Below are 22,585 nucleotides of genomic sequence, written 5' to 3' on the forward strand. Positions count from 1 at the left end.
TCTGGTCCTCACACATACACCGCTCATATTGTGGCAACTAAAATGAGGTAATATTTTTACAAATATCTGTATTGAACGATTAACGGAAATTTTACTATATTATATATTTAATATATTGCGCATGAGTGGTAATACTCTGGAGTACACTTTAGAATATAGAAGTAGGATATTTTTTATATACTCAGCTACGTTGTCGTGCAGTGTCCGTAAATGGTACAATAAAGTTATTTATAGGACACTTGGATGCGAATGATTGGAATGCGGAAGTCACATGAAGCGAGACGATTTTCTACACTTGTCAGGTAAAATCGGTGGGGGTTAAATTCACCAATAACAATTGAATAATTATTCAACTAAATGACAGGGCAGGTCATTGCAGAGAGCTATCAAAACAGTTGCACTAGAAGCTCATGAAACATGAAACTCCTACGAATACAATTTACAGAACAAAACCTGATCACTTCACATCACACACGTTCAACGTACCTACCTCATTCAACGGTGGTAGCCGGCAAACTACCTGTAATTGATAGTAAGAAGGTGGATTATAAGCACCATTCTTCAATTTACATTTAAAATGCATGTTTGTTTACGTTTCTTTGCTTCGCACTCACGATCAACTGAACACGCTTAGTTTGAGGGATGATTAATGTTCGTTTCCAATGGCTCTTTCATTTGCTCCTGCCCTTGTGCTCGCGATCATTAATTAACGGCAAAGTGAAGCTAGTTTGCGAGCCAGTAAACAGTAAATTATGAATGAATTGTCTACTTAGGGATACTTTTAGACAGTGAACGCTAACCCATGCAGTGATTATTTAACTGGAGCATTACTGATCATGACATCACGGCCACCCTCAAAGGGTTTATATTCCGCATCTGACGAGACGTGTATCGTCCCGAGATTGACATCCCATGGTTCTCTAAACAGCTAACCTGGAACATACGGATTGAACGCGTGCAACGCAGATTCATCCGACTTGCTTTACGACATCTTCCTGGGATTCATTCGGATAACTTGCCCCCTAATGCAGATGGATGCCGTTTACTGGAGCTTGACACACTAGAACGTAGACGCAAAAGACAGCAGGCCTTATTTGTAGCCAAAATTCTCAACGGTGAAGTTGACTCGCCAACGCTATTAACCGTGCTCACTTTCCGGGCATCAAAACGACCATTGCGTTCAACGGGATTATTGCAAACGCAGTTTCACCGGGTTGCATTCGGTTACAACGAGCAGAATACATTTGAACTTTTGCGAAGGTGGAAGAACTGTTCAATTTCGGTGAACCAACGCACTTGTTTACGCACAAGCTATGTAGTTTTAATTTTATTTAACTTAAGTTTTATTCATGTACACAAATTCAAGGTTAGATAAATTATCCCAAATTTTATTTATTTAGGGTTTATTTCTAATTCCCGTCGTAGTAAGGAAAACCACTCTAATTTTCATGATTTCTTCGGTGGATTTAATGAATACTCCAAAAGTTCTGCTGCTGATTTGACTCAAATACACTTACCTTCTGATCCGTGCCCTTTGAATTCCCTAAAAAGCGATTATTAAAGCATTTTATTCAAATTACGCAACTGACTTTATATCTTAAATTCGTCGTACCGTTTTAAAATCCGTCCATCAAAATTTTTCATCGTCCGAACTAAAAATCATAATAATGTTTACGAAGCTAGCGCGCATATATTTGTATAAAACGGCATGACAAATGTTATTCTGCAAAATTTCTGCAGGTCATACAAGTTTTCGCAGCTGCAGAATAACGACAATGCGTTGCGTGAGTTATTTTCATTTTATGAATGGCGGAAATTAAAACGATTAGTCGATATTTTCTTCTTCGTCGCACGAAAAAACGTAGGAAATTTGGCTGGTAGGACTTCTTTAATGAAAAATGGCATTTAAATAAATCTCAGCTCACTTAGATTGATCGCGTATGAGAGGTAACAAATTAACTAATTTTGCATTGTATGTCATAAAAATCGCTGATATTTTTATTAATTTGTGTTGGATAGGACGGGAATAGGCAATTACGATGAAGCAGCAACATACCCTATTAAACATAACTTCCTATTTTTTCATGGTTCTCCTCGTTGGAACGAAACAAAGCAACCACAACTCAACTTCAAAACCACCATCGGAAAGCTGTGAAAAAATGCTATAAGAAGCATTCATCAAGTTAGGTGTGCAATGGCAACACAAATTATTAAAAATATCAGCGATTTTTATGACACACAATGTATAGTTACTATATATATATAGTTCGGCGAATAGAAAATCGGGAGCCAAATAAACGTCAAAAGCGGAGCCAAAAGCTTTTCAAAATCCAAAATGCAGGAGTAATGTTAAAAAAACACACTTTATTTTCATATAACTAGTCATTTTCAACACCCGCCAGTGACTATTTTTCGTAAAAACCTGCACATTTCACCATAATTTCAAATTTAATTTCATAAATCAGGGATGCCAATTCGCCTGGTTTTCTATCCGCCGAACTATATATATAGTAACTATAAAAATTAGTTATTCCCCAATATGTTAATTTGTTGCCTCTCATACGCGATCAATCAAAGTGAGCTGAGATTTATTTAAATGCCATTTTTCATTAAAGAATTCCTAGCAGCCAAATCTCCAACGTTTTTTCGTGCGACGAAGAAGAAAATGTTTACTAATCGTTTCAATTTCCGCTATTTATAAAATGAAAATAACTCACGCAACGCATTGTCGTTATTCTGCAGCTGGGAAAACTTGTATGACCTGCAGAAATTTTGGCCGCTCATGGTGAAAACGGTGATTTTTTTTATAAAATCCAATATGGCGACCAAATCCAAGTTGGCCGCCAAAATAATTTTTATTCCATTTGAAAGCCCTGTTCTTCTTCTTTACAGAACCGGGCCATTTGTTAGTTGTTTCATGGCAAATTTATGAAATATCACATGATATAAATCTCAAGGTTTGCTCAAAATTCAACTTTTTTTGAAACTGTTAGGCCCCTTGGCGAACGAGGGGTCCACTATTTCGAGGTATCAAAAGTGTAATTGTTATTTCAACCATTTTCAATCAATTAAGCGCAAAATTTCCAATATTTGAAGACCTCAAGAGTTACTCAGGGTGTAAATATCCAGGTATCCAATAAGTACTAACATTTGCAATAAATCAACCTTTTATTGGCTTTTAAACCGCACGTTATTTTACATTAGCTTTCTGACTACATAGCTATTGTAAATGCATCAATTTTTGTGCCTTGACGACCGTGGGGTCCACTGTTTCCAGGCACTAAAAGTGTAACTCTCATTTTTTAACAACTTTCAACCAATTCAACCAAACTTTTGTACTTGAAGTTCCAATATTTGAAGACCTTGCGTCAGTAGCAGCCCAGTTTCAACGAGAATTACTCTTAAATTTTCGACGAACACAGTTAATTAATGGTACAGTACTCATATCCCTTAAGATAGAAGGTTTACCAGCTCGAAAAAAACCTAGAGCAACCTTCATAAGGTGATTACAGATGATTAAGATAAATATAAACATTTAGACTTATTTTCGCTTTTTTATCCATTCTATTAACGTAAAAATTGTGATTTTGAAAGTTAAACGGTAATTTTTTCTTCATCATTCAATGCGGTCTAGCAAAAAGGGCCGACCTGGATCGATGCGATCTCGATTAATTTCGGTGGTCAATATATTACTTAACATCTATACAAAATTTGATTTGCTGCTTTTGAGCAGTTTTTACGTTGACCTTTGAAAAATGCATATTTTTTTTAGAAAAAATGCCTATAGCTACAGAACCAAAGGAGATAGCGACTTGATTCCTTCAAACAAAATGTGCGTTTTCATTGGATGTGAAAGTGCTCAGAAGGCAAGATTTGTGAGAAATAAACACAAAAAGAGATATCAGGAAAAGACGGATTTTGTTGGACCACCCCGTCCATAAAACTTTAAATTGCTCCATCCTATCAACCATCAGAGATAGGACTTTTATTTCTTTAGCAAAGTAATTCAAAATTTAATGTTATTTAACTTTGCTGAACATTTTATTCAGCTAACTTAAGCCATATAAAAGTTTATGTTTTGCACTCGCTAACTATAATGGCCACCCTAATGTCAAATACACCACAAAATGCGAAAGTTGAAATAACAAATTTTCTCCGAAGATACTATATACCTAGGACTAACGGTTTTAACCAAGGGACTGGCAACCCTATCCCTACTCAATGTGTTTGACCGTAGCCAACATCTACTGTCGGCGTGGGTATTATTTGCAAAAATCTTGCTAAGATTTGAAAATACTACCCATCTGCCAGCATACCGGCTTTGCAGAGTGAAACGAACAGAACGTATAACGGTGACATGCTGTTTCATTTACGCAAATGGTTAGATGTTGACTGGAAAAACATGGCTGCCTAGCAGGACCGTGGTTTTAACGTAATTACTTTTGTCTACTTAGATTTTGGGTTTCATCCCACAGTGCGGCGTTAACCAACGTGATGCGGTTATTACGGCAAAGCCACTCGCTCTTTTTGTAGATGGGACAGACTACACCTTTCACCCACTCCTCCGGTAGTTTCTCCTCCTCTCAAATCCTAGAAATTATCCAATGAAGTGCCGTTGCTAGCGGTTCTTGGCCATTTTTGTAGAGCTCTGCCGAGAGTCGATCCTTTCCGGCGGCTCTATTATTCTTCGCTCTGTTCACACTTACCCAGTATTCCCACTTGCCCCGGGGTACATAATTTATTTTACAATTTATCCAACCTTTGTGCTGTTGGTAGCTGAACGCCTGGATGCTTTCTAGAAAACAGTACCTTACTGGTGGTATGCGTCGGGAATCAACGGAGTTCGAAGAACGGATTTCATTGATCATTTTGAAAGTTATGGTCAATAACTAAATTTTTACATAGCGGTTTTTGAAAACTTGAAAAATTAATAAAATGGCAACCATTTTTTTTCAGAAAGAAACTGATTTTTCATCAAAATTCAATTGAATTAAATTCAATCAATTAAGAGACTAGTGCGGTCTTTCGAGCGGGACGCTCCACAATGGACCATATGCTCACATTGCGACAGATCCTGCTTTAAAAAACTTGCATGCAGACTATTAATGAGGCATTTCAAGGTGGCATACGATTTAGTTAAACGAAACGAGTTGTGCCGGAATATATTTGAACATGGTTGGAGGAACAGAACTGATTAGATTGATACACTTGATGGGTCAACGTGAACTGTCAAAATTGTGGGTGAGATCTGAGATCAGACTCGTTTGTGATGTTAAATGGTTTGAAGCAAGGTGACGAGCTATCGAATTTGCAGTTCACCATTGTGCTGAAAGGTAATATTCGAAGGGCAGAAAGTTTTCTTAATCTTCAGCATTGTAGGTATGTTCATTAGAGTGTCCCAAAATAGCACTATGTCAGAAAACCCGGGGTGTCAGCACAACAAAACTTTTATATGGCGTCAACATTGGTTGACGCGATAAAGGGGTCGCACATTTGAGTTTTATGAAAAACTTGCATTTTTCAGGAGTATATTCGAAAAAAATATTTTTAGAAGTGTTAAAGTAGGTGAAACAAAGTACTTAACTATTTTTACACAATTATTGAGATGTGATACATTCATAGAAAAGTTATGGTGGCATGTCTGGAGTCATATTTGGTTACAGAAATTTATTAAATTTGATAAAATTTTGAAATTGTCGATATTTCATTTAAATAAACGTTAAAATAGGGTATCAAACAGGGTCCCAGAGCAACTTAGCTGTACTGTATAGATGGGAAATTTTATGGCGAACAGTTTTCTACAAAATCAATCAATTTTCTACATCTCACGCTTAGATATCATTTTCGAGCAAACCCAGTTTTCGAGATACGATTTTTGAAACAAAGTACCTAATAAAATAAATACGCCCTTTTTATAAGTGATTCTTGAGCTTAAATGGTGCCAAATTGTGTGTAAAGTTCATATTTTCTGTTATCAAAAACGTAGGTGACATTTAGAATACATAGTTCAAGTTTAGTCATTCAACTCTTTCACATGAAACTGCTATAATTTGAAAATTACAGAAATGTGTTTTGTTTCGCCTTCATAAAATCGTAAATATCTCAGCGAGATTTGGACATACGTCAATACTTTCTTCGGCAGAGTTGTTCGTCATGAAATTTCCCATCTTTGCAGTATAGCTACGTTGATCTGAGGCGCTGTTCGATACCCTGTTTTGACGTTTATTTAAATGAAATTTCGAAAATTTCAAAATTTTGTCGAATTTTATAAATTTTTGAACTGAAGTTTTTGGAGCGTCTTAGTAGAATACGAAACCTGGAAATTGAATAAAAAGAAAACTTATCCAATTCAATTCTACATAGTAGAATAAAATTGGATAAGTTTTCTTTTTATTTAATTTCCAAATTTTTGTAACCAAATATGACTCCTGACATACCACCATAACTTTTTTATGAATGTATCAGATCCCAATGATTGTGAAAACTTAGTTAAGTACCTTGTTTCACCTTCTTCAGCATTTCTATAAATATTTGTTTGACTTTGCTCCTGAAAAATGCCAGTTTTTCATAAAACTCAACGCCATATAAAAGACACCCTAAGTTATCATTTGAGGGGTGAGCCCCCGGGTTTTCTGACATAGTGCTATTTTGGGACACTCTAATGTTCATGTGTTTTATTTGCGTTAGTCGTTAGTTGACATAAAAATATTCACTAGCATGAAACTCGCATTACGGCCGAGCGGGACGTTTGTTGCCATCTTGTCCCCAGCCACCGAAGGGACCACCTCCAGGGCCGTACTTGTCCTTGTACTCCAGGAATGTAACGCGATCTCCGCCGGTACTTTCGCCGAAACGCTGCACAGCATCAACGTTAGCACGCACAGTTGGATCGCACACTGTACCCTTGATTGCCTCCTTAATGTTAGCACGCCAAATGTGGAAGTTGAATTCTTCCAAATTCAGTTGAGTGTACAACAGTTTGATAATTGAGTTAGACATAAACCACACGTAGCCATCGTTGTCAATCTGTAAAATAGATAGAAATAAGGATATTGTTCTCTCTGCTAACTAGTATGTTAATGGGTTATCGTAGATACCGCAAGATCATTCGGGTAAACTATATCGGCGTCATTCTTGTAGATGATGGCCATGTTCTGCGGAGCAAACGGCTTTTTCGTATCCCAGCAGCTGACGGCGTTTTGCTGAATCAATGCAAAGAAGATTACGCCGGTTTCACGATCGAAAGCATGAATGCTAGATTGCGATTGAGCTCCACGATATCCAAGCAATTGGAAGTCATTTCCGTGGTAGCCTCGTCGGGAGGCCGTTTCATTGCGCAGAACTGCTGTAGATACGGTGAACTCCGAGTTACTGGACAATGCGTGGAAATATGCGGTGCGGAATTTGGTCACCGGATCAGGGTTACTCAGTGCGATTGAGAAAATACCGTCGTCCCACGAAAACGGAATGCCCTGAATACGGAAATCGCCTTCCAGCGGATTTAGGAAGAAATAGTTATGCAAGAAGCGCCACGACTTTTGATTTTGGTAGTCATAGACTAGCATACGATAGGTTTGTAAATCGGATATGTAGACGAATACTTTTTCACAGTCGTTCGGGTCGACATCCAGGGTAATCGATGTGAGTCCATAACCACTGTCTACATCCTTCGCAGGGATTTCGTACCGATGAATCGGTGTGTCCGTTTTCAAGTCGACTGCCCATATCGATGGGCGCTGAACGATGGTAAAGTTTCCTGTGGATTGAAATTGACTGGTTACTGATGATGTTTTGGGTAATGAATGTTTGATGCATATAAAATCTGGATCTGAATCTTATTGGAAATTTGTGAAACTTGGAAATGTATGAAAATACTATACTAGACTAATATTAGACCAAAGACACAAAAACAGCTTTAATTAATAATAACCGGTCACCTACTAACAGCATTACTAAATAATTTGTAATGTACGTACAGTACACAAGGTACAATTTGCATCTTTATGCTAATTTGGTTCCAACTTTTTCACTGTATCGTTATAACACCAAGCAGGTTGAATGAATATTTATTTCGTTTTGTTATCTTGATAAATTGAATTGATATTGTTATTCGTTGGTATCCCGATCCAAGAATAAGCGTAGTGAAGTTCACAAAACTAGTACAATGTCATCCACGATTCACTGAAAAGATGGAAAGCTGATTTGTGCGAAATTGTTTGAAACTGCTTAAAACTTGAATATCATGAAATGTTAATGCTTCAAGTTGCCTCCTATCGGTGCTTTTTTTGCTCAGAAAATGCCTAGAAGTCTTGAAAAACAGATGTCCGACATTCCTTTTATTATTTCAGCATTACGTATTCCTTATTGCACTACTTTTTTCCGTTAAATATTAAAAACACTATTTAATTTTAATTTATTTAAAGTGAATAAAAAATTTCATAGAAAGTTTTTACAAGAAAATAATCATTTTATACTAAATTTCCAATTGAATTTTATACTAAATTCAATCAGTTCCAGGTTTTCTGGTAACATTATTAGTTAAAAATGTAACAGGAGGCTGCCTTTTGCTGAAAGTTTGTTGCACAATTTGAAAGTCGATGCCCTACTTCCTTGCAAACTGATTGCAAAATCGCTTAATAGTTTAATTAATGTCACGGGAAATATATATTCAACCGCATAAAAAAACCTGTATATTCTCGGAACCGGTTTCCTATTTGCGCAAGAAACGCATCTCTTCTTTTGTTTGTTTGTCCCGTTGGAGTGCTCTCTTCCCAATGAGCATAGAGGAAACATTTTGATAACCTTTGGTAACCTTTAACAAAATTTTCTATACATTCGTCAGCCGACTTTCGAAACAGTAAGGAGTAGTTTTCACCGGTCGAACGCGCTGCTAATCTAATTTACTATCAGCAAAAGAAATTTCCAGCCATCGAACTAAAAACATAAATATATATTAAAATACCATACCGGGGATTTCCATCATTCCTGTGTCGATAAACCACAAACGGTCACAACGATCGACGCGTGGACGGTAAACAGTGACAATACGGTTTGCGTCCGGTTGTAGATCAGCCTGTTGAGTAAGCAAGAACGAAAGAATGCGTGAAAATTTGATTAAGTAAAAAAAAACTAGTTTTAGTTACTGCGATCGAGGATACCTACTCGCAGTTCATTCAGTTCAAAGTTCGGGTATGGCCTTAGCACGGGGTTTGTGTTCGGAAACGGGGGTGCAATATCAACTACATTAAGCGTCGATGGAATTCCCCACCGACGACGAGGAACAGTGACGAACACGCGGTTTTTATAGTGCACCCCGCTCATCGGTATGTTGTTGATTGGGATGTAACCATCTGGAGCATTTATCACTAAAAAATATTTATTCCACTTGATGATGCTTTCAAAAAAAAAAAAAAAATATTTCGAGTACTAACCGCTCTCCGGTAAATCGAATTCAACTTTTTGCCATTTCAATACCTCGTCGACAGCTCGCTGATTTGCCGCTAAACATATCCCGGTGAAAGTTGTTACAAACAATAATGCAAACCTTATCATTCTCATTTTTGGGGATATTCCCACACTTTCTGAAATCACTTAGCAAACTGCCTCGACTAGTTTCGCTTGTTCGAGGCGTAACGTTCTGAAACCGACTGACGACGATCTCGAAAATATGTCTGATTATATGTTTGAGAGGCATCAAAGCGAAGAGAAAATCACAGGCAGGGGGTTCGGAGCTTCCGACTACACTCGTATCAAGTGAAATTAAAAAGATCTCTTTCCAAATTCGTTCCGTAACCATTGGGTGGCATAAAGAGGTTATCCCTTCTCTAGAAAGCTTTGCACGTCCCTTGAGTTATCAATTCAAAAAAATTTATATTAGAATTTAATTGTCTGCAAAGGGTCGTTTACATAAATTCTAAACTACGGAGCTGGAAGCAAATAAAAAATTCCGATAATTTTAGTTTAATCATGAGAAAGCATCAGAAATCATCTCGGAGGCATGATGTTGTTTCCAATATTCAGAAAACATTTTTGTAAGTAATTCTTGCTCGACGATAAGATTACCCATTAATATTAACAAGTATGACATCTACTTTCCCCGTAATTTTCTTCAACTTCTTGTTCGCCCTTTATAATTGTCACAAAAAACGCTAAAAATGATTTTGGGCTTGGCTAATTTTACTGAAGTTTCAAATATGTCACCATTGTTCATCTATAATCAATTAAAGCTTGCTTCATTTAGAATTGGAATAAACTTTTGCTCATATTGTAGCGCTCTTGGTGGACGGATTTGGAAGTTCTTGGCGCCCACGTGTCGGATATTTTGTTAGCTTCACCTATGTTTTTTGACATTCCGCAAAACGACTGTATTTTGTGAACAAACAACATGGAAGCCGTAAGAAGGGAAAAAGTTGTGCACAGTTATTCCAGAAAATCCATTGATGTCTGCATCTAGGCTAACTAAGCAGCTGAAATTGCCCAGAAATACCGTATGGCGCGTTATCAAACGGTATCCAGCTTTTTAAGAGCCATAACGGCGGACGTATTCGTAGTATTTGAACAGCATTTTTGACATTTCCCTAATACATCGCACGTTTTCTTTCCGCGCGTTCAAGGTACTAAACTAAACTAAACTAAAGGAATGTACGGAAAGAAAATGTGCGATGTATTAGGGAAATGTCAAAAATGCTGTTCAAATATTACGAACACGTCTGCCATTATGGCTCGTAAAAAGCTGGATTAGGAAACATTGACGACGATTCGGAAGCCTCAAGCTAATCATCGGAGTGAAACTGTCTAGCCAGTGTTGAAAGATTCATAGCAGCAAAAAACTCAATGAGATTTCAAGCACAAGAAATTTCAACTTTGATTAGAAGCGCCGAACTCACATATGAATTTCTCTCGCTATTATATGCGATGTCTCTGTTGCTATGCGATGTGAACCAAATTCAGCTGTGAGCATTTTGCTTACTTCTTCCACAGCTGGCATTTCATACAACGAACCAGAGAGCGAAAGAGAATTAACCGCCAGAGAAAACATCATCTGCGAAAAAAGCTAGCACACATTCATGAATGAAGATGGCAAACAAATTGGCAGAATTTACATTTTTCCTTCGCGGGAATCGACATTTGCTTAACTAGAAAGTAAAAAGCCTAATAAGAATTAGATAAACATGTAGTTTAAATGCGTGTTTTAGTTTAACTTTACGATTTATTTAGAGATTTATTCTCTTACGCTCAGTCACAGTTACGTATCGCACGAGAGAATGCCTATGCTGTTCAACAACGAATTTGTTTGTATAGGTGTATAGCTCCGGGTAGCAGTTGAAGCAAAGCAGAATATGATCAAGCGGGAAGAAATATGTGTAAGTTTTGTGCTTCTTGCTATGAAACGCGTGAGTTTTTTCTGCAATCAAGTTGACATGATTCACAGTAAATTTTGATTTTTGATGAGTTTTGAGATTTCGAGTTTTAACATCACTGCTGTCGGCCGGAAACTGCGTGGTAAGATTTTGAAGACCATCAAGAGGAATCCCAATCAGTCAGACCGTGATTTAGACATAGTACCGTGAGGAGAATTCGACTCCGGGAAGGAGTCGTATCGAGCTAGCAAAAAGCCAAACCGAACCATAAAACAGAATAGTGTGGCCAAAATCCGTGCTCGAAAGCTATACGACCGGGTGCTAACCAAGTTCGACGGATGACTTCTGATGAACGATGAAACCTATGTCAAGGCTGACTTCGGGCAAATGCCAGGTCAAAAATTTTACTTGGCAACGGCTCGGAAGATGTCCCAAGCAAATTAAAATTTGTTTTTGCCGACAAATTTCCACGAAAATTTATGATTTGGCAGCACATTTGCAGCTGTGGCAGAAAAAAGTTGAATCAATATATATAGAATGCCAGTGTCGCTGCAGTGCTCGTGGTAAACATCACACATTTGAAAATTACGTATTTACATTGTATGCGCATATGTGTGAGTGATCGATTCGAAACGGGAATCTGATTGTCAAACTAAAAAGGCAACCCAATAAAAAATCCTTCTGCTTTTCCGTAAATCACGTAGGATAAATCACCCGATTTGGTCGTTTTGGGGTATTTCGTCGGCAGGAAAATTTTCTATTGGGCAATTTGACAATGTAGTTCCCGTATCCAAGACACGAACCAGCAACATGTTTGCCACCAAAATATCCATGAAACACCAGCGACACTGGCATTCTATATATATTGATTATACTCAGAAAAACGAAAGTTTTCGTTACAAATAAGACAATAACGTCGCAACTGTACCAAAAGGAGTGTCTCCAATAACGAATTTTGCCGTTCATTCGATCCCACCACCCGTGATGTTATGAGCAGATTTGGTAAGCTGTCATTTCAGCAAAGTCGTTCGAGAATAGTATGCAGAGAAAGGGGTCCAGTTTGTTCCGAAAGACCTTAACCCACCCAATTGCCCCCAGTTCCATCCTATTGAGAAATACTGGGCAATCATCATTTTTAACGAGTAGGGAAATCTGGTATCAGACACCTGAGAAGACAACTCAGGGAGTGGGGTTTGGTATCCCGACCCCCCTACTGGGGCGTGTGGATCCAGACCCACTAAAACCCTACTCGAGTCTCCAGCCTCAATCCCCCCTGGCACCACCTCATCGCGATGCATCGGTATTACTTCAGGAAGGGGCTATTATGCTTAACGCACACTCTTAGAAAGCTACTGGACTATGGTAGTTAGGCTGTTTATTCGCCGTTGATCGGCATTCCAGCGGTTTTGTAGCTCAAGTACGATCTGGGTAGCAGCCGCATTGACCGCTCCCCAGACGTCCAAGCTAGAACACATCCTTTGGTCCGCTCACTGCCATCATGTTGCTTCTCACGCTCGCGAAACGAGAACATATGAAGAAAGCATGTTCTGCAGTTTTCTCAACGTCCACGCATTCGGGACACGCCGGGGACTCCGCATGCCCAAACTTGTGCAGATACTGTCTAAAACAACCATGCCCTGACAGAATTTGTGTCAGGTGGAAGTTGATTTCGCCGTGGCGCCTGTTGACCCATCCGGATAGTTCCGGGATTAGTCGATGTGTCTTCCGGCCTTTGTGGAATTAGACCATGCCCGCTGCCATGTGGTCATCGAGGCCGATTTTGTGGTACTCCGTATGACTCTAGTTCCACGTTGGTTGAAGCACTCTAAGTCCTCGCTGATGATGATACCAATAGGCATCATACCCGCAAAGACGCAAATTGCGTCATGTGAAACTGTGCGATACGCACTCGCCATTCTTAAGCATGTGAAACGATAGGTGCTTTCCAGCTTGGCTAGATAGCTTTTGGTACCTAACGCCGATGACCACACCGGCCCGCCATACCTGAGTATGGACTGGACCACGTTGGCTAATAGCCTTCGCTTGCTGCCATATACCGCAGAGCTATTAGACATCATACGAGACAATGCCGAAATATCTGTGGAAGCCTTCTTGTAGGCTTGGTCGACGTGTTTCCCGAACGTGAGCTTGTCGTCGACCATGACTCCACAGCACTTAAAACGTCATATTAGATGAATATTATTTTGTTGTCGTTTTAGTCAAAATAAACTAAATATTTTTATGGTAAAATTTAGCTTAAAGTGATATGAAATTTTAAATTTTATTAACTGCTACAAGATTTATATAAATATATATATATATTATGGTTGTAGCCAGAAATGTTGCCTAGGGAGTTTTACAAAAAAAAAAAACTGACCTCACCTAACCTTAAGCAGTTCAGTTCAGGAAATGGGGAATTATTTTCAGTTAAAAGCTATTTTGGTTGAAATTGAATGTTCTTTATTTGACAAAAGACAAATGTTAAAATTTTGCCTTCCAGCAGGCATCGAGGTACGTTGTATTTGTATGTTCGAATCTCGGCTGGGAGGAGCTGCAAGAGTTCATTAGGATCTAGTCTCTTCGAGATGCGGCAAGGCTCGAGATAAGCTGGCAGTCCTGCATGCTTTTCAACATCGCTCTTGAAGGGGTGATCCGTTGAGTAGATATCGAAACAAGTGGTTTAATTTTTAGTAAATGTAGCAAACTTCTTGTTTACGCAAGTGACTTTGATATTGCTGTTGCAGTTGAAAACCGTAATAATGACGTGCGACATTTGGTTTTATTCTTGTCCTGTGTGCTCGCAACTACGTCGCACGTGGTGCGCTTCCAACAAATATTTTTGCTGTAGGGTAACCAACCTATTTTGGACCCCATCAGCAGCTGTACATAATTTGGACACTTCCATTTGATTTTGCTGTAAGTGTCCAAATTATGTACAGCTGCTAAAGGGGTCCAAAATACGTTGGTTACCCTATACAGCAAAGTTTCGTTAATTGGTGGTTCGTTAATTGGGTGGTTCGTTAATTGGGCGTTCGCTAATTGGGCTATGTGACAACTTGAATGTCAAAATTGTATGGAATTTTCGAGTTTAGAAATTTCTAACAACTGTCAGTCGGCCCAATTAGCGAATCAGCTGGAGTGCAGTCGTGGCCCAATTAACGAATTCAGGCTGTATTTGCTTATTAAGCGCTTGATTCCTGAACATTAGCTATATAACGGTTGAATAATCTACTGTTCAAATAGAATGTTTGTTGGGCTGTATAGCGCACTAATGTGCGATCACAGCGCACCACGTGCGATGTAGCAATCGCCTCTCTGCAAAACTCTCTGCCTTATGTGCATTATCGAAACTCTTCGAGCTCGTTGTGATCGTGCCAATTTCCTCGTTCTTTCAGCAATACGTCGCTGACGAGCAACACGGTTTTATGCCCAAGCGCTCAACGTTTACCAATCTATTAACGCTCACTACGTATGTAACGGATTGCTTTGACGACCGTTCCCAGACAGACGTTATCTTCACTGACCTCTCCGCCGCTTTCGACAAGCTGAATCATCAAATCGCCGTTGCAAACCTGGGCATTGAAGGGCCGCTGCTTCAGTGGTTTAAATCGTGTCTGTTGAACCGTCGTATTAACGTGTCTACCAATGGGTTCACCTCACCGGCTTTCACCGCTTTTTCTGGAGTTTCACAAGGTAGCCATCTCGGACCGTTGGTCTTTCTTATTTATTCGTCAACTTAATGCTCGAAGGTCCTTGGCTTGTGTTCACCGACGACCTGAAACTGTTTTCGAAAGTTAACGATTCATCGGACACTCTCGCACTCCAGGAGCAACTGTTGATGTTCGTTGGATGGTGCAAACACAATCGCTTGGTACTAAACTCCGACAAATGTGAAGTGATAACGTTCTCGAGAAAGCTGAATCCTAATAATATGCGATTACCGATCATCAAGTGTCCTTTATGTCGTGTAGATTGCGTTAAGGATCTTGGGGTACAGTTGGACTCTAAATTGACTTTCAAACAGCATATTTCATTCGCTGTTGACAAGGCCTGCAAATTGAATACAGTCGTATTTCGCTGGTTGTGCCACCACCTCGGCCCAACTAGTGAAAGTGATTCGTTAGTTGGGCCAACTGACAGAAGAGCAATTTTTCATGAGGGGTGCATGCATCGTTTTTTGTTCGTGTTGTAATTTTGTAAAACGTTGAATCGATATTGAGCTAATATCTTGGCTAATATCGAGTTTTTTGTGTGTTTGAACCATAAAATGAGATGTTTGATTTGAGAACAGGAGTAAAATGCACATAAATATATATATATATATATATATATATATATATATATATATATATATATATATATATATATATATGTATATATATACTAGCTGACCCGACAAACTTCGTATTGCCACAAATTAACCTGTGTTGTACATAAATCATGAATCTCGGATGATCTTTGTCACAATCTCGAGTTTTGCAAGCCCCCCAGTGGGCGGCACTTCCGACGGCGGGTCACCGGCAACACTCGCGACCGTCTCGTCCTGAATGATCTAGTGTTACTATAGATAGTTTTTGTGGTCTTGTATTGACTAATGTTTTATGGAAGAGTCTCGAATTTCTCGAGTTCGATTAGTTTTTGAGTTTCGCAAAAATTTCTGTTTTATTTGTATGAGAGTCCATATCCCCCTACCACAGGGGTGAGAGGTCTCTAACTATCGTAAAATAAATTCAAGACTCCAAAATCTCCCACATGCCAAGTTTGGTTCCATTTGCTTGATTAGTTCTCAAGTTATAAGGAAATTTGAATTTCATTTGTATGGGAGCTCCCCTCTTAAAAGGGGAAGGGGTCGTAATTCACCATAGAAAAAATTTCTGCCATGTAAAACTCCCACATGCCAAATTTGGTTCCATTTGATTGATTGGTTCTCGAGATAAGAGGAAATTTGCATTTCATTTGTATGGCAGCCCACCCTCTTAAAGGGGAGATGGGCCATAACTCGCTTTTTAAAGAAGAGGGGGGTCTCAGTTCACCATAGAAAAAAATCTTGCGTTCAAAACCACTTACATGTCAAATTTGGTTCCATTTGCTTGATTAGTTCTCGAGTTATGAGGAAATTTGTTTTTCATTTGTATAGGAGCCCCCCCTCCTAAAGTGGGGAGGGGTCACAATTCATCATAGAAAAAAAATTTGTCTCCAAAAACACCCACGTGTCAAATTTGGTTCCAGTTGCTTGATTAGTTCTCGAGTTATGAGGAAATTTGTATTTCGTTTGTATAGGAGCCTCCCCTCTTATAGTGGGGAGGGGTTCTAATTCACCATAGAAAATATTCATGCCCTAGAAAACTTTCACATGCCAAATATGGTTCCATTTGCTTGATTAATTCTCGAGTTATGAGGAAATTTGCATTTTATTTGTATAGGAGCCCCCCTTCCTAAAGTGGGGAGGGGTCCCAATTCATCATAGAAAAAAATTTTGTCTCCAAAAACACCCACGTGCCAAATTTTGTTTCATTTGCTTGATTAGTTCTCGAGTTATGAGGTAATTTGTATTTCGTTTGTATAGGAGCCCCCCCTTTTAAAGTGGGGAGGGGTCCCAGTTCATCATAGAAAAAGTTTTTGTCTCCAAAAACACCCACGTGCCAAATTTGGTTCCATTTGCTTGATTAGTTCTTGAGTTATGAGGAAATTTGTATTTCGTTTGTATAGGAGCCCCCCCTCTTAAAGTTGGGAGGGGTCCCAATTCACCATATAAAATATTCATGCCCTAGAAAACTTTCACGTGCCAAATATGGTTCCATTTGCTTGATTAATTCTCGAGTTTGAGGAAATTTGCATTTCATTTGTATAGGAGCCCCCCTTCCTGAAGTGGGGAGGGGTCCCAATTCATCATAGAAAAAATTTTTGTCTCCAAAAACACCCACGTGCCAAATTTGGTTCCATTTGCTTAATTACTTCTCGAGTTATGAGGAAAATTGTGTTTCTTTGGTACAGGAGCCCCCCCTCTTAAAGTGGGGAGGGGTCCTAATTTACTATAGAAAATATTCTTGCCCTCGAAAACCTTCACATGCCAAATTTGGTTCCATTTGCTTGATTAGTTCTCGAGTTATGAGGAAATTTGTATGGAAGCCCCCCCTTTTAAAGAGGAGAGGAGTTATAATTCCCCTTATAAAGAGGGGAGGGGTCTCAATTTACCATAGAATAACTTCTTGTCACCGAAGACACCCACATGCCAAATTTTGTGCTATTTGCTTGATTAGTTGTCGAGTTATGCAGAAATTTGTGTTTCATTTGTATGGGAGCCCCCCCCTCTTAGTGGGGGGAGGGGTTTCTAACCATCACTAAAACCTTTCCTGGCCCCAAAAAACCTCTACATGCATATTTTCATGCCGATTGGTTCAGTAGTTTTCGATTCTATAAGGAACATACGGACAGACAGACAGACAGACAGACAGACAGACAGACAGACAGACAGACAGACAGACAGACAGACAGACAGAAATCCTTTTTTATAGGTATAGAAGAAGAAGATATATCTATACCTATAAAGAAGGATTTCTGTCTGTCTGTCTGTCTGTCTGTCTGTCTGTCTGTCTGTCTGTCTGTCTGTCTGTCTGTCTGTCTGTCTGTCTGTCTGTCTGTCTGTCTGTCTGTCTGTCTGTCTGTCTGTCTGTCTGTCTGTCTGTCCGTATGTTCCTTATAGAATCGAAAACTACTGAACCAATCGGCATGAAAATATGCATGTAGAGGTTTTTTGGGGCCAGGAAAGGTTTTAGTGATGGTTAGAAACCCCTCCCCCCACTAAGAGGGGGGGGGCTCCCATACAAATGAAACACAAATTTCTGCATAACTCGACAACTAATCAAGCAAATAGCACAAAATTTGGCATGTGGGTGTCTTCGGTGACAAGAAGTTATTCTATGGTAAATTGAGACCCCTCCCCTCTTTATAAGGGGAATTATAACTCCTCTCCTCTTTAAAAGGGGGGGCTTCCATACAAATTTCCTCATAACTCGAGAACTAATCAAGCAAATGGAACCAAATTTGGCATGTGAAGGTTTTCGAGGGCAAGAATATTTTCTATAGTAAATTAGGACCCCTCCCCACTTTAAGAGGGGGGGCTCCTGTACCAAAGAAACACAATTTTCCTCATAACTCGAGAAGTAATTAAGCAAATGGAACCAAATTTGGCACGTGGGTGTTTTTGGAGACAAAAATTTTTTCTATGATGAATTGGGACCCCTCCCCACTTTAGGAAGGGGGGCTCCTATACAAATGAAATGCAAATTTCCTCATAACTCGAGAATTAATCAAGCAAATGGAACCATATTTGGCACGTGAAAGTTTTCTAGGGCATGAATATTTTATATGGTGAATTGGGACCCCTCCCAACTTTAAGAGGGGGGGCTCCTATACAAACGAAATACAAATTTCCTCATAACTCAAGAACTAATCAAGCAAATGGAACCAAATTTGGCACGTGGGTGTTTTTGGAGACAAAAACTTTTTCTATGATGAACTGGGACCCCTCCCCACTTTAAAAGGGGGGGCTCCTATACAAACGAAATACAAATTACCTCATAACTCGAGAACTAATCAAGCAAATGAAACAAAATTTGGCACGTGGGTGTTTTTGGAGACAAAATTTTTTTCTATGATGAATTGGGACCCCTCCCCACTTTAGGAAGGGGGGCTCCTATACAAATAAAATGCAAATTTCCTCATAACTCGAGAATTAATCAAGCAAATGGAACCATATTTGGCATGTGAAAGTTTTCTAGGGCATGAATATTTTCTATGGTGTATTAGAACCCCTCCCCACTATAAGAGGGGAGGCTCCTATACAAACGAAATACAAATTTCCTCATAACTCGAGAACTAATCAAGCAACTGGAACCAAATTTGACACGTGGGTGTTTTTGGAGACAAATTTTTTTTCTATGATGAATTGGGACCCCTCCCCACTTTAGGAGGGGGGGCTCCTATACAAATGAAAAACAAATTTCCTCATAACTCGAGAACTAATCAAGCAAATGGAACCAAATTTGACATGTAAGTGGTTTTGAACGCAAGATTTTTTTCTATGGTGAACTGAGACCCCTCTCTTCTTTAAAAAGCGAGTTATGGCCCATCTCCCCTTTAAGAGGGTGGGCTGCCATACAAATGAAATGCAAATTTCCTCTTATCTCGAGAACCAATCAATCAAATGGAACCAAATTTGGCATGTGGGAGTTTTACATGGCAGAAATTTTTTCTATGGTGAATTACGACCCCTTCCCCTTTTAAGAGGGGAGCTCCCATACAAATGAAATTCAAATTTCCTTATAACTTGAGAACTAATCAAGCAAATGGAACCAAACTTGGCATGTGGGAGATTTTGGAGTCTTGAATTTATTTTACGATAGTTAGAGACCTCTAACCCCTGTGGTAGGGGGATATGGACTCTCATACAAATAAAACAGAAATTTTTGCGAAACTCAAAAACTAATCGAACTCGAGAAATTCGAGACTCTTCCATAAAACATTAGTCAATACAAGACCACAAAAACTATCTATAGTAACACTAGATCATTCAGGACGAGACGGTCGCGAGTGTTGCCGGTGACCCGCCGTCGGAAGTGCCGCCCACTGGGGGGCTTGCAAAACTCGAGATTGTGACAAAGATCATCCGAGATTCATGATTTATGTACAACACAGGTTAATTTGTGGCAATACGAAGTTTGTCGGGTCAGCTAGTATATATATATATTGCCCTTTGCATTGAAAGTTGGATTTTGAGCACACTTGTTCAGTCACACATTTTGTAGGTGAGAAAAGTTGCCAAAATTTCGTGGTAAAAACCCATTAATCTTGGTTGATTCCTATTTCAATTCTAATGCTCACGTAGAGTTGTTATCGACGCTACGAATAATATAAAAATAGTTTCTTAATACATAATTCCGCGCATAATTCATAATTTGAACAAATATACAGCATATATGAAATAAATGAAAAATTAAATACTATTTGCTTTTCCTACAACTGGTACTGGCGCCACTGCTAAATCAAATGTCAGCTCAGATGGGAGAGTTGTAATGATGGGAAATGCCGATCAGAATCTATAACGATTATTGTAGAGTGACTATATACAGAGTGGCGACAATGTCAAAATTGGAATGATAATTATCTGTCAGTGTCATTCCAATCGAGCAGACGACCTATCTAAAGCGTATGCAGGAAAGAGAAAGAAAAACCTTGGAAAACCCGCATTGCATACATTTGGGATGACTTGTCGCCACTCTGTATATAGTCACTCTAGATTATTGATAAAATTTTCTTATCGTTAATAATTAATAACGATAATATGAAAGTATAAGCAAAAATACGTAAGAAATAGAACAAAAATGTTAAAATAATAACAAGCCAAGAAGAAGATTTCACTTTAAACCCTCCAATTTTCGATACTCTTCCGTGACGATAAAGTTTGATGGTATTATCGATATAAGATTACTAGCGATACTATCAGTAGCACACTTTTCATCACAGTTTTGAAGGTTGCACTTTATAAGTGTGCAGTCCAATTGAGTGTGAAGAGCGCAATATATTATTTACTATTTGATGGGGCTTTCAATCATTGGTTGGTTCGCTCCAATGAGTTAAATATATTGCTACGTCAGATATGTAAACAATAGTCCTGTACACTAGCTGCGAAGTCTGCCGTATAAAAAAGCTACTCTTTCAAAAAGACCAAAGTAAGCTGATGTATTAAAGTGCATTTGGATCTAGATTTGCATAGTTGTATAGACTTAGCCGACTCCGAGTTCAATTATTCAATACGTTCAGAACAATGTATCGGAAGCTACACGACTTGAATTTTTTTAACAAAGTTAATCGAAGTTTGGTGAAGCGAAACGGGTACCTATATGTGGATTTTTGTTTTAAATTAACTGAAAATTTCAAAAAAAATTTATTGAAAATTAATTAACGCTAATTACAAGTTGATACGCTTTTGCTCACCCCTTGGAAGAATTGATGTCTGATTGTCAGTTCTAATTTGACAACCAATTTTGACATTCAGTTTCGCTTTAGTTGGGCGATAGCCAACTAAAACGAAGCCCAAGTATTAAAGGCCCAACCAGCGAAATTCGACTGTATATACACCAAGCATCGGCAAGCAACTTTATCATGAGTATTGACCAAAATGAATGGTTTAATTCGCCACATTGAATGAGCCGCTTCCATTCACGCTTCATAGCATCGCTGAATATACACTAACACTACTTTAGACTATTCTCTATTACGGGAATACTATTTAGGACACTTTCTGGCATTCTCGGATATATTATATCCATTAAATCGGCCGCGTTCAAAGTTCAATATTCAATTTTTAAACAAACTTGTTCATGATGAGCTATACTCGTGATAAAGTCAAATGCCGATAAATGCATCATCGGCAACAGAAGCGAATAATGTATGTTCATGAGGGACGTTCATCGATTCAAATGTTAATTTTTTCGTGAATTCTCCAACCACTGATTAGGCTTCGTGCACAATTACGTAACGCTCAGAGGGGAGGGGAGGAGGTCAAGCTAGCGTTACTTTTTGTTACGAAGGGTGGAGGGGGAGTCTTGAGAAGAGTTACGTAACAAATTTATCAAATTGAAAAAATACGAAATTATTTTTTGCTGGATAAATCTGAGCAGCTGAAAACCGTTGGCCCACTATGCAACATGGGGTGATGCTTAATTGCTGTTTCAGCTGTGTAGCTGTAGATTTTAGCCTCGATTCTACTTGAGCAAATCCATTTTGATCAAAATTTTTGTTCTGAACTCAGACTTGGTTGTGTTAAATCATACAGTTTGATCTGAATTCAGAATTGACATTCTGATCATAGTAGTTTTGATAGGAATGTAGAATCGATGCGTTTCTTGAGTTTGTAAAACTGAAAAAAATTGAACGGATTGTGCGATTTTCGTTCAATGATCGGGGGGGGGGGGGGGGGGGGGAGGTTTAGTTAACGTTACGTAACTTAAAGGAGGGGCTATGCCAAGCGTTACTTATTGTTACATAGGGGAGGGAGGGGGTCAAAAAACTATAATTTTTGCGTTACGTAATTAGTGTACCACGCCTTATGCGTATCGCCAAAAACTTCAATGATGTTTATAGACCAAATCAAGGTGACGTCATCTGGCAGATACTGGCGCCCTTGTTTACAAACAGACCGCAGAGTCCAAAAAAGTTTCACC

The 22,585-nt window shown here is 38.9% G+C and overlaps 1 protein-coding gene across 1 annotated transcript; it reads right to left on the reverse strand.

Annotated features, from left to right (window-relative positions):
- Window positions 1–6,669: 6,669 nt before the first annotated feature.
- LOC128734428 (L-dopachrome tautomerase yellow-f2-like) lies at window positions 6,670–9,632 on the reverse strand. Its single transcript, XM_053828630.1, has 5 exons — window positions 9,432–9,632; window positions 9,163–9,365; window positions 8,968–9,073; window positions 7,098–7,756; window positions 6,670–7,026 (listed from the first exon to the last, which is right to left on the reverse strand). Exons 1-5 carry the CDS (start codon window positions 9,556–9,558, stop codon window positions 6,730–6,732), a joined length of 1,392 nt encoding a protein of 463 aa, XP_053684605.1. The 5' UTR covers window positions 9,559–9,632; the 3' UTR covers window positions 6,670–6,729.
- Window positions 9,633–22,585: the final 12,953 nt, after the last annotated feature.

This window comes from Sabethes cyaneus, chromosome 1 (assembly GCF_943734655.1).
Source record: "Sabethes cyaneus chromosome 1, idSabCyanKW18_F2, whole genome shotgun sequence".
Classification (NCBI taxonomy): Eukaryota; Metazoa; Arthropoda; class Insecta; order Diptera; family Culicidae; genus Sabethes; species Sabethes cyaneus.